The sequence below is a fragment of the Clinocottus analis genome, unplaced genomic scaffold, assembly GCF_023055335.1.
Source record: "Clinocottus analis isolate CAN_PGR_092001 unplaced genomic scaffold, fCliAna1.0.p SCAF_21, whole genome shotgun sequence".
Taxonomy (NCBI): domain Eukaryota; kingdom Metazoa; phylum Chordata; class Actinopteri; order Perciformes; family Cottidae; genus Clinocottus; species Clinocottus analis.
The window spans coordinates 529,892-542,391 of record NW_027175943.1 but is presented as its reverse complement, the minus strand read 5'-3'; the positions used below and the strand labels follow the sequence as shown (position 1 = coordinate 542,391).

Here is a 12,500-nt window from a genome sequence, read left to right as displayed (position 1 = left end):
GTCAGCATGTCTTGTGTTAGCTTTCTGTTACCATGTCTTGTGTTAGCTTTCTGTCAGCATGTCTTGTGTTAGCTTTCTGTCAGCATGTCTTGTGTTAGCTTTCTGTCAGCATGTCTTGTGTTAGCTTTCTGTTAGCATGTCTTGTGTTAGCTTTCTGTCAGCATGTCTTGTGTTAGCTTTCTGTTAGCATGTCTTGTGTTAGCTTTCTGTTAGCATGTCTTGTGTTAGCTTTCTGTCAGCATGTCTTGTGCTAACTTTCTGTCAGCATGTCTTGTGTTAGCTTTCTGTTAGCATGTCTTGTGCTAGCTTTCTGTTAGCATGTCTTGTGCTAGCTTTCTGTTAGCATGTCTTGTGTTAGCTTTCTGTCAGCATGTCTTGTGTTAGCTTTCTGTCAGCATGTCTTGTGCTAGCTTTCTGTTAGCATGTCTTGTGTTAGCTTTCTGTCAGCATGTCTTGTGTTAGCTTTCTGTCAGCATGTCTTGTGTTAGCTTTCTGTCAGCATGTCTTGTGCTAGCTTTCGTTTAGCATGTCTTGTGCTAGCTTTCTGGTAGCATGTCTGTCGTTAGCTTTCTGTCAGCATGTCTTGTGTTAGCTTTCTGTCAGCATGTCTTGTGTTAGCTTTCTGTCAGCATGTCTTGTGCTAGCTTTCTGTTAGCATGTCTTGTGTTAGCTTTCTGTTAGCATGTCTGTCGTTAGCTTTCTGTCAGCATGTCTTGTGTTAGCTTTCTGTTAGCATGTCTTGTGTTAGCTTTCTGTTAGCATGTCTTGTGTTAGCTTTCTGTCAGCATGTCTTGTGTTAGTGGGTGGGTTTTGACCCGTGTCTTAAATCAGCTGTAAAATACACTAAAACAATGATGTGTCATCAAGTTGTTCCTCATCTCTTGGTTTCCTTGTTAGGTTTCCTCATCCATGAACATATTGTTGTATGTTTTAATATGTTTGTGAGGGCCTCTGGGCCTTTTCTTTCTCAGGATATGCCTCCATTTCTATTAAAAACATGTTAAAATGAACCTCACGAGAATCCTATGAATACATAAAAGGTTGGTGTGTTGCCTGACTGTTACTGAGGGTATTAGAACACATCTCAAAACCGATCCTAACATCACAAAGGTCATTTCAACCTGTGAGGCGTGCGGCGGGCGGAGGAACACACCTCTGGTTCTTCCCCACCCGGAGATGCTGCAGGTGTGGTTGGGCTGGAAGAGCTGGGCGGTCCAGGGCACGCAGACGGCGCTGACGGCCGGGTTTTCCTCCACGCACTCTTCCTTGAACGGCAGCTTCTTCAGCTTCACCAGCGCGATGTCGTTCTCGTAGGTGTTGGCGTTGTACCTGCAGGTGTACAAATACACACCTTCGTTATCGGCGCTCAGTCGGCGCTGATAGGTAACGGCGTCGCGGTCGCACATGAACACCTCGGGTGGATGCGGATGTCTTCCACGGGGACGATGTCAGTCGTGCTCTGAGACCGAAACTTCTTCCAGAGAGAAAACTTCACCTTGAACGCAGACGGGTTTGGGCTGAGGATAGAGACAGAGACTAGTACTAGTAGTACTTGTAGTATCGTATAAAGTACACGATGCACCTCTGAGAATATGACAGTATTGTGTCATCATCACCTGACGCAGTGCGCCGCTGTGATTACCCAGCATCCTCCTATGTACGCGCCGCCGCAGTCCACCTTCTTGTTCTCCACCAGAGCGACCTGCCACTGGATCTGAGTCTGCAGAGCACAGAAAGATATGAAACAATAAATCAGTGTTTCTCAAACGCGAGGCTGAAGGATTCCCCTTCAGGGTCGGAACCGCCGCTGACGCCTCACGAGCTGAAAGTAGCTTCCAGTTGCAACGTTGTATTCTTTTTGCTCACCGGGTTGGCCGGGACTCCGCCCACAACGCGCCTGAAGCGCCGGCTCGTTCGCTCCTCGACCTCCACGTCGTCCACGGTGGTGGCGTTGGGGATCCCACAGTACAACCTGGACTCCAGGTGCACCCGGTCAGCCTTCGTTTCTGGACACACACAAATACAAACACCGTGACTTAATAAAATAGAAGAAGAAGAAGAAAAACACACAATGTTCACGACAACTAGCGCCGTGTTGACGAACGTTGATGAGATCTTCACTTTGCTTCCAGCGTAAAGGTCAACGTCACGGCAACGTACCGCTTTTGGGAGAAATGTACTCTGAAAAAAACAAACACAAAACACATGTCATGATCACTAACAACAACAACAACAACAAAAATGGCTTCCGATGAAGATTCAAACTCCTCTTCCTCAGTTTCAGGTCTACTGTACCTGTGTTTTTGAGCTTATTCTGCTTTGTTTCTTGTTCTATGGAGAGATAGAAATACAATTTTTATATATATATATATATATATATATGAAGTACAAATACTGCAGACACTCAGATGGTGAAGTAAGACGTCTGCAGCGTTGGGTCTCAGGTAACTGGGCGGTTTCTTTGACAGGAAGCGGAGCTCAAACTAACCATCAGGCTTTTTGCTGAGGGCTAAAAAGTGTCAGTGATTTCTCAAAAGGTAACGGAGGTAAGTTGCGTGATTGTCGAGCTGTTGGTGTTGTGTCTCACTGGTGGTGTTGTGTCTGGGCGACTCGTCCTCTCCGTCCAGACAGTCGAGCTGTCCGTCTCTGACGGCCTCTTCAGGGACGCACACGCCCGTCCGGCAGCGGAAACTTGAGTTCCTGCATTCTGTCAACGACACGATGTTCACGTCAGGGGCACGGAGTCCACTTACAGGGTTGTGCGTTGTTGTCGTTGTTTACTTTTGCAGCACATCTCATCGCTGTTGTCGCCACAGTCATCGACGCCGTTGCAGGTCTGGCCCACGGACACGCACTTTGTGTTGGCGCACCTGAAGCCGCACTCTGGAAGGACGGCAGAAAGCTTTTCTCACTATTGTCCCAAAACTCACCAAACGATTTCACTCCATCTGCTTCCTTTGGGAACATTATCATAAAAACTCCATAACGTTCATGCTTATGCAGACGATGCTCCATAATATGTATTAAAATGACAATTATTACATCTATTATTATATATATTATCATTATAATCTATTATTATATATTATCATATGTGACAAACACAATCTAAATAAGCCCCTCCCCCTTGTGACATCATCGTGGGTCTTTGTTTCCCGACAGGAGGCAACGATGAAACAAGGAGCTGACCGTGCGGCGGCGCCGGCGCCGTGTGACACGTTGCCGAGGCGACCCTGTTGTTGCCCCTTTGTCTCTTGTCGTAGATCACACACTCGGCGAGGGACGACTCGTATCCCTGGCAACGGACGCTGACACACCATTTTGGGAACCTCCGGCCGGTGTCGTCGGTTACCAGGGAAGAATTGGCCGTCACCGCTCCGCTGAAAGGACACACAAAGGACACACAAAGGTCACACAAAGGGGACCTGTGTTCATATTTATATATGTATATATATTATATGTTATATAGTAAATATACACCCCCTCACAGCGGGTTCCCGTTGTCCTTGCAGGCCGCGTTGGCGGCGGCCATGTTCCACAGCTTGTCGCACACCAGCAGCTCCTCCACGACGTAAGGACGCTCGGCCTCAGGAAGGAAGACCGTGACCACGCCGGAGACCCGATCCACCACGCTGCTGAACTTAGGACCTTAGCAGGAGAAAGAGAAGAAGAAGAAGAAGAAGAAGAAGAAGAAGAAGAAGAAGAAGAAGAAGTGAACGAGCTGTTGGAATCTTACGGTGATGAAGGCGCTGAACGTGACGATGACAAACCTTCACAAACGCCTCCGAAGTGCGACATGGTGGGTTTGTTCTGCAGACAGGACAGCGCCATCACCTGGAGACACGTTGAAGCGTTACAATCAGGGGAACATGTGTTAGGGTTGTTAGAGGTACATTCTATAAGTAAAGAACAATTTGGTTTTGTATTTTCAGAAATGGCCCTGAGCCACCTGGCAGTAGGTATGGTAGTACCTGGAAAAAGGAGTGGTAGTACCTGGCAGTAGAAGAGGTAGTAACTGGAAGAAGGAGTGGTAGTACCTGGCAGTAGAAGAGGTAGTAACTGGAAGAAGGAGTGGTAGTACCTGGCAGTAGGGGCGGTGGTACCTGGCAGAAGGAGTGGTAGTACCTGGCAGAAGGAGTGGTAGTACCTGGCAGAAGGAGTGGTAGTACCTGGCAGTAGAAGAGGTAATACCTGGAAGAAGGAGTGGTAGTTCCTGGAAGAAGGAGTTGTAGTACCTGGCAGAAGGAGTGGTAGTACCTGGAAAAAGGAGTGGTAGTACCTGGCAGTAGAAGAGGTAATACCTGGAAGAAGGAGTGGTAGTACCTGGCAGTAGGAGCGGTAGTACCTGGCAGTAGGAGTGGTAGTACCTGGAAGGAGCGGTAGTACTTGGCAGTAGGAGTGGTAGTACCTGGAAGGAGTGGTAGTACCTGGCAGTAGAAGCGGTAGTACCTGGCAGTAGGAGAAGTAATACCTGGAAGAAGGAGTGGTAGTACCTGGCAGTAGTAATGGTAGTACCTGGCAGTAGGAGTGGTAGTACCTGGCAGAAGGAGTGGTAGTACCTGGAAAAAGGAGTGGTAGTACCTGGCAGTAGAAGAGGTAGTACCTGGAAGAAGGAGTGGTAGTTCCTGGAAGAAGGAGTTGTAGTAACTGGCAGTAGGAGTGGTATTACCTGGCAGGAGGAGTGGTAGTATCTGGCAGTAGGAATGGTAGTACCTGGCAGGAGGAGTGGTGGTACCTAGCAGTAGGAATGGTAGTATCTGGCAGTAGGAATGGTAGTACCTGGCAGGAGGAGTGGTGGTACCTAGCAGTAGGAATGGTAGTATCTGGCAGTAGGAGTGGTAGTACCTGGCAGTAGGAGCGGTACTTCCTGCCGTCCAGCCCGCAGACCACCGCCCCTCCTGCATCCGGACACAGGTACGGGGGTTTGCAGGAGCAGTGGCCCTCGATGCAGCGCTCCCACGGAGGACAGAACATCAGGTCACATGACGCCCGCGTGAAGCTGCCGCGTGGCGGACACACAAAGACATGATTCACATCGCGAGTTGCACCAGGAGCTCCGTCTGCTATGCTACAATGTGACATTTAGTAAATAGGAAAGGTGGACCGCTCGGGTCCGAGCAGCTGCAGACACGTACCGCTGCTGCAGACACTCAGCCGGACCCAGAAACTCATCTTCCTGGAGCGCTTCAGGGGTCGGTGGGGTGGAGGAGGCCCCCAGAGGGGTGGTGGAGGCCCCCAGAGGGGTGGAGGAGGTCACCAGAGGGGTGGAGGAGGTCACCCGAGGGGTGGAGGAGGTCACCAGAGGGGTGGAGGAGGTCACCAGAGGGGTGGAGGAGGTCACCCGAGGGGTGGAGGAGGTCACCAGAGGGGTGGAGGAGGTCACCAGAGGGGACAAGGGGGGCGTTGCTGCTTGTGGTCTCTGTGGGATTTGGGCGATCTGCTCCATGGAATTTGGAGTCTTAACATTTGAGGAATACAGAAGAAAATACAACAAAGTTACAAACGAGGTTCTCCTCGTCGTCTCAAGCGTTACGCAGACGATTCACACATTTATACCTCATATTGAACGCAGGTCTTTTCTCGTTGGTTTCAATATTCATGGTTGAATTATCAGACCAAAGTGATGTGAGTCATATTAATAATATTTTACTTTGACGCTCCATTGAGGTAAAATACATCTGTTTGCTGTTGCCTTCAACTGAACCAGATTCAAGGATGTTAAATTAACTTCTGCATCCCACGACTGTATTATATTTCTTAAACTGGAACTTTTATTCTATGTTTTTTGTATTTAGACTGTTTTTTAACGTTTTGAAATAAATGTTCTTAATTGTTTTAAAATCGTAATTTCTTCTGCATTATGTTTTGATGCTTTTAATAGTTTCATGTGAAGCACTTTGAATCGCCTGGTTGTAGAAATGTAAACTGAATCCTGGCTGTTCACATGTATTCTGGAGCCAAGCTCAAACATAAGAGAGCAACACAACACCGAGCAACACACACACAATGTAACGTCACGCAGGTGATCAACACTCATATAAGTCCCTGAGAAAGAGAACGCTAAGGAATATTGTTTTGACACTTGAACTCACCGCTTCAGAGCGACGGAGCAGCAGAAGCAGCAAGACGACAGAAGCCGTCGCTGATGTCATCTCGTCTTCAAAGTGACTGAACGACTCAAACGATGAGGAGACTCAGCGCAAGTTGTTCTGTCTGCAAATGTGGCCGCTGATGATGTCATCAATCGATCAATATGTCAATCATTAGCTCGGCTTGTCATCATGGACATGGCCTGTAGTCCAGTGAGCGCGGAAACAAACACGGGGCGGCGCAGTGACTGCGCTGAAGGTCAAGACTTTACGCTGAAGGTCGTGACTCACCTGCTGATATTCCAAGTTTGTGAAACCAATGAATTGTCCACGTCGCGTTCAGGTCCCGCCCCCGCTGGGTCATGAGGACAGGAACATCAAACAGAACTGTACGTGTACAATACGTGTACAATATGTGTACAATATGTGTATTAATACCCTGAGTGGAGTCAACACACATGGAAGCACCAAGAAGTTAATGTTCAACATCGAGTCAATAAAAACAAAACGTTGCAAAATAGTCATGAACTCATCGGACGGACTTTCCCGAATTTACACACACACACACACACACACACACACACACACACAAAAGCAGAAACACAAAATGTTCTGAGACCAGAAAACAGATGAAATATAATAACGTGCAACAATGATAATTAATTTATAGACACAGAGACAGAGAAGCAACATCATTCATCATTATGAATATGTTGAGAAAAGGGTGAACAGTTTTATCATGAGATCTTCAGAACCAGAGAGGGTTCCAGTGAGAACCAGAGAGGGTTCCAGTGAGAACCAGAGAGGGTTCCAGTGAGAACCAGAGAGGGTTCCAGTGAGAACCAGAGAGGGTTCCAGTGAGAACCAGAGCGGGTTCCAGTGAGAACCAGAGCGGGTTCCAGTGAGAACCAGAGCGGGTTCCAGTGAGAACCAGAGCGGGTTCCAGTGAGAACCAGAGAGGGTTCCAGTGAGAACCAGAGCGGGTTCTCACTAGAATAATGCAGTGGTTTAATCTAGAACCAGCCAGCAGGTTCTACCTGTTCACACCTCTGAGTTCAGATTTCCTCAAAGGACCTTTTCTTCAAGAAGGATCTTCTCTTCGTCTCACAAAGACCCCTCAACCCAGTGACACATCCTAACTATGCTAACTATGCTAATAATGTAGCATAGTAATACCACTTTGCTTTAAAATATGAATCATAACAAACTGATGACATGAACAATTGTTGTTTATTCATAATTTAACTGATTTCACGTTTGTTCGTGTTTTATGAGGAACGTCGTCAAGCGGCAGTGTTCTAGCGTTAGCGTGTTCTAGCGTTAGCATGTTCTAGCGTTAGCGTGTTCTAGCGTTAGCGGTTGACAGACCCTCCGTCTGATGTTTATCAACACGACTTCAAACAACAACGCTAACAAATATTTACTGCAAAGCAACAAAATCACAACAAAAAGGCAGAAAAATACACAAAATACACAAAATACACACAGATGATTTGGTCTTCAGGTTGAAACATTCTTTATCGCGAGCGTTTGTTCCAGATGCAACAACGGCACGGATTTGTTGTTCGGGACTGAAAATAAAACTAATAAAATAAAAGTTAATATTCGAGGAAAGCTTTTCTTCAAAGAGACGAAGAATTTCATCCACCTGGACGAAAACTACAGTACCTTTATATATATATTATATGTATATATGTACCTTTATATAGATGTATTTCATCATCTTTGTGTTCATATATTATATACATCATTTTAAATACGAATAAAAAACTCAAAGCAAAATGAGAAATAAAAAGTACATCTTTGTTTTTGGTGACTGGAGAAAATAGACATGTGCTTTTTCAAATTAGTGTTATGTTCTCCACGTCGGTTGATTTATAATATTTATGTTAAACAATAGAAAACAATAGAATACAATAAAATACAACGAATATAACGAAAGTAGAAACAGACTTCTTGGTTTCACCTCAAGAGCAAGAAAACAAACTCACAGCACGTTTACTACTGTGTGTGTGTGTGTGTGTGTGTGTGTGTGTGTGTGTGTGTGTGTGTGTGTGTGTGTGTGTGTGTGTGTGTGTGTGTGTGTGTGTGTGTGTGTGTGTAAGCCACTGTTGGTGAGAAGGCTTCCATTGCAAGTGCCCGTTTGCGTCATTCCAAAATGAAAGAAGGCAAAGTAAATGAAAGGTAAAGCTTGAATTAAATCTGCTTCCACCAGTCAGACCTCCGTGTTGAGGGCAGCTGGAGCCTCAGAAACAACCTCTTTAGAAAATGCAGAACAGAGACACAGGAAACTAGAGCTGAAGGTACGTGCTGGTGGACGTGGAACCCCGGCCCCGCTGCAGTACTACGGGCTGCCTGCGGGGGAGTCCTTGAGGCTGTTGAGGGCGGCGTGCATCCTGAGGTGCAGCCGGCTCTCCATGGAGTAGTCCTTGTAGTTCACCCTGACGGACAACATGGAGATGTTCTGCACGCTGCTGCAGGTGCAGCTTCTCACCTGGAGGCATGTTCTAACCCCCAGCTGACATATATATATAGATATATATATATATATATATATATATATATATATATATATATATATATATATATATATAGATATAGATATAGATATAGATATATATATAGATATATTCATATATATATTCATATATATATGAATATATATATATATATATGAATATATATATATATATATGAATATATATATATATATATATATATATATATATATATATATATATATATATATATATATATATATATATAATAACATCATTCTAGAGCCTTTAATGTGTGTGTGTGTGTGTGTGTGTGTGTGTGTGTGTGTGTGTGTGTATGAACTTACTTGGCGTTTTCGATGTAGGCGGTGGCCTTGGCGGCGTCTCCTTGTTGCTTGTACAGCAGGCCGAGCTCATAGAGCGTGAAGGGGATCAGGTAGTGATCGTATCTGATGCGACTCTCACTGAAACACACACACACACACACACACACACACACACACACACACACACACACACAGCCCTCAGCGGAGAGGCCTGGACTCGTCTGTGTCTGTGTGTGTGTGTGTGTGTCTGTGTGTGTCTGTGTGTGTGTGTGTGTGTGTGTGTGTGTGTGTGTGTGTGTGTGTGTGTGTGTGTGTGTCTGTGTGTGTGTGTGTGTGTGTGTGTGTGTGTGTGTGTGTGTGTGTGTGTGTGTGTGTGTGTCTGTGTGTGTGTGTGTGTGTGTGTGTGTGTGTGTGTGTGTGTGTGTGTGTGTGTGTGTGTGTGTGTGTGTGTGTGTCTTACCTCGACAGGACCTGCGTGAAGCAGAGCTCGGCCTGCAGTAACCTGCCCAGGTGTTTCAGACAGAGACCCTTCAACATCTGGACCAGGCAGCTGTCGTCTGGGTGGAACTCTGAGGGGCCTGAAGGGACACGGCGTGTTTGAATGGAAAGTAAAAGGTAAATTTAAAGGTACAGGTAGATTTTAGGTGCTGAGACAACAGAAATACTTCCAATGGTAAATATTAAACACCATCGTCTGTGGGCCGAGGACAGAACCCTGAGGAACCCCTCAGTCTCTTTTCTTTTGCCTGTCACTGAAGTTTTTATTCATTTCGATATATTAACAATATAGATGGATACAAAAATTAGCATTGTCAGAGAATAATAAAGTACAACATGTATTAATTATTCTTAATAACAACAACAAACAGAGGGAAACATGTTGACACTAGTGAAAAGACTTTTAAAAGACTTTTAAAAGCTTCAGTCTTTATATTTTATCGTACTGGGGTCGTTGCGGAGCCGCTCCTCCGCCGCCTCGATGGTGACCAGCTGGGCCTCGGTGCTGTCGGCTCGCTTCCCCACGATGGTGAACCCGTTCCAGACGTACATCATCTCCTGGAGGAGTGTGAACCAGTGTGTGAGCGTGTGTGAGCGTGTGTGAGCGTGTGTGTGAGCGTGTGTGTGAGCGTGTGTGAGCGTGTGTGAGCGTGTGTGAGCGTGTGTGTAAACATGTGTGAGCGTGTGTGAGCGTGTGTGAGCGTGTGTGAGCGTGTGTGAGCGTGTGTGTGAGCGTGTGTGTAAACATGTGTGAGCGTGTGTGTGAGCGTGTGTGTGAGCGTGTGTGTGAGCGTGTGTGTGAGCGTGTGTGAGCGTGTGTGAGCGTGTGTGAGCGTGTGTGTAAACATGTGTGAGCATGTGTGTGAGCGTGTGTGTGAGCGTGTGTGAGCGTGTGTGAGCGTGTGTGAGCGTGTGTGTGAGCGTGTGTGAGCGTGTGTGTGAGCGTGTGTGTAAACATGTGTGAGCGTGTGTGTGAGCGTGTGTGAGCGTGTGTGTGAGCGTGTGTGTGAGCGTGTGTGAGCGTGTGTGTAAACATGTGTGAGCGTGTGTTTTGGTGTGTTTCGGTGGGCGGGGCCTCGTACCAGGGCGGGGACGACCAGCAGGACGGGCCGAGCAGCTTTGTAGCGTCGAGACTTTCTCACGGCAAACTTCTCCGTCGGGATGGACTTCCCCGCCAGGCGCTGCTTCAGCCCCTCCACCTGCCTGCACACACACACACACACACACACACCTCATTGTACACACTTGTCTCGCTCCACCCAGAAACCTGCTGAGCGCTCAGTGACTGACTTGAAGAGCTCCACCACGTCCTCCCCCGTCCTCTCCACCTCCTCCGGTGACATCATGCTGAGGATGGCCGCCTTCTGGTACACGTAGATGGCCTGCAGAGCGTCCAGAGCACAGACGCAGGATTCACAACCAGTAAAACCAGTGAAACCAGCAGACAGACCCTCGTACCTTGGACCAGCGGCTCTCCCTGCACAGCAGGTCGGCGTACTGGTACGCCTGCTGCCACTGCTGCTGGTAGCTGTGGCTCCACATCAGCTCCCAGTAGCACAGGTGGTGCACCTGCTTCCACTCCTGCTGGCTGCTGATGCAGCGCTCGTACTCCGCCCGGCCCTGAACGCACCACGGGCAGGATGAACAAGGCTTAGCTTCAGGTTTAGCGAGGCCCGGGTTCATGATACGTCCTCATGAATGAGTGCCTCAGACCTTCTCAAAGTTCCCCCTCAGCGTGGAGATGCGAGCGGAGTAGAAGAGGATGATGGAGCCCTGAAGGAACCAGCAAGCAGCGCTCACCGCTTTCACTTCTTCAAACACATCTCACATGCTCATTTCTAACTATCACTTTCCTTTTTGGCAGTTAAGAAATTCAAACATATTCGTCATATTTTCTGCAGAATTACACCGTGTGTGTGTGTGTGTGTGTGTGTGTGTGTGTGTGTGTGTGTGTTACTTCAGGGTATTTCTGCTGGTACGGCTCCAGCAGAGCCTCGGCCTCCTCCAGGTTCCCCTCTCCGGTTCCTTCACACACACACACACACACACACACACACACACACACACACACACACACACACACACACACACACACACACACACACACACACACACACACACACACACACACACACACACACACACACACACACACACACACACACACACACACACACACACACACACACACACACACACACACACACACACACACACACACACACACAGCAGCGTGAGGCCAGGTGGAGTGTGCCACATGTATGCAGCCGTGTTATTAATATGACAGGGAGTGTGTGTCTCCTACCGAGGATCAGCGACACGTATGTGTTGTAGAAGAGCAGCGTCAGAGCGCAGAAGATGGACCTCAAACTGTGACCGGAGGCTCCGTCCTTCAGCTGGGACAGGCCGAACCTCTGCAGACACACACGTTCACACACACTACATCTACACAAATAAACATGGGTTGTGATCACGGTGACGTACGGACCCGGTTTCCTGAGAACCCGATGAACTCCAACAACCTCAAAATCCTTTGAGGAAGCAGCGACAGCATCTGGAAGAGAAACAGAAACTACCATGAAACCATAATCAGATACACTCTTAAATCATGTCGCTTCTCATATCACATCTGTGATTCTTCATCACATCTGTGTTTCTTCATCACATCTGTGATTCTTCATCACATCTGTGGTTCGTCGATACGCTGATGTCATACATGTCATTTTGTCAGAAGCAGGAAGCAGCGTTGTCTCAACGAGCAGTGAACCCTGATCCAGCTGATGTGGTCCAGAGGTCAGTTGGCTGGACTTGGACTGGAGTTTATTCTCCTGGTCTAACTCCTCCCGTCTGGGACTCACAGTGGAATAAAACAAGCTGACCATCAGCTGAAGACCCACCAGGTTGAAGGAGCCGACGCCCAGCTTCACGCCGCCGTCAAACTGCTGGAACAGGTCGGACAGGCCAGCCGGGTCCCGAGAGGAGCTGATCCCATTCTGACAGTCTCTGTTGGACGACATCAAACAGGAAGTCACCATCAAACAGGAAGTCACCATCAAACAGGAAGTCACCATCAAACAGGAAGTCACCAT

At 47.5% G+C, this 12,500-nt stretch overlaps 2 protein-coding genes across 7 annotated transcripts in view; both read right to left on the bottom strand.

The window, feature by feature from the left end:
• The window catches only part of cfi (complement factor I), a 13,379-nt gene extending 6,520 nt beyond the window's left edge, over positions 1-6,859 (bottom strand). For 2 of the 6 annotated variants that reach the window (XM_068587433.1, XM_068587432.1), the window contains exons 1-12: positions 4,082-4,982; positions 3,771-4,037; positions 3,489-3,648; positions 3,190-3,380; positions 2,782-2,883; positions 2,588-2,707; positions 2,296-2,331; positions 2,161-2,181; positions 1,867-2,006; positions 1,617-1,720; positions 1,413-1,517; positions 1,154-1,329 (exon numbers count right to left, since the gene is read on the bottom strand). In XM_068587433.1, coding sequence (XP_068443534.1) covers positions 1,154-1,329; positions 1,413-1,517; positions 1,617-1,720; positions 1,867-2,006; positions 2,161-2,181; positions 2,296-2,331; positions 2,588-2,707; positions 2,782-2,883; positions 3,190-3,380; positions 3,489-3,648; positions 3,771-4,037; positions 4,082-4,904 — 2,245 coding nt within the window. In that variant the 5' untranslated portion in view covers positions 4,905-4,982. Of the gene's footprint in view, positions 1-1,153; positions 1,330-1,412; positions 1,518-1,616; positions 1,721-1,866; positions 2,007-2,104; positions 2,182-2,295; positions 2,332-2,587; positions 2,708-2,781; positions 2,884-3,189; positions 3,381-3,488; positions 3,649-3,770; positions 4,038-4,081; positions 5,000-5,135 lie in introns of those variants that run through there. The other 4 variants (XM_068587435.1, XM_068587436.1, XM_068587434.1 and 1 more) reach the window with 4 other exon arrangements.
• Positions 6,860-7,006: 147 nt separating this feature from the next.
• The window catches only part of LOC137792042 (tetratricopeptide repeat protein 39B), an 11,797-nt gene continuing 6,303 nt past the window's right edge, over positions 7,007-12,500 (bottom strand). Inside the window, exons 8-19 of the mRNA XM_068587442.1 lie at positions 12,309-12,414; positions 11,900-11,965; positions 11,717-11,825; positions 11,369-11,436; positions 11,125-11,184; positions 10,870-11,031; positions 10,702-10,793; positions 10,494-10,614; positions 9,858-9,969; positions 9,374-9,491; positions 8,935-9,051; positions 7,007-8,530 (exon numbers count right to left, since the gene is read on the bottom strand). Of these exons, the coding sequence (XP_068443543.1) occupies positions 8,434-8,530; positions 8,935-9,051; positions 9,374-9,491; positions 9,858-9,969; positions 10,494-10,614; positions 10,702-10,793; positions 10,870-11,031; positions 11,125-11,184; positions 11,369-11,436; positions 11,717-11,825; positions 11,900-11,965; positions 12,309-12,414 (1,228 nt within the window). The 3' untranslated portion in view covers positions 7,007-8,433. The remainder of the gene's footprint in view (positions 8,531-8,934; positions 9,052-9,373; positions 9,492-9,857; positions 9,970-10,493; positions 10,615-10,701; positions 10,794-10,869; positions 11,032-11,124; positions 11,185-11,368; positions 11,437-11,716; positions 11,826-11,899; positions 11,966-12,308; positions 12,415-12,500) is intronic.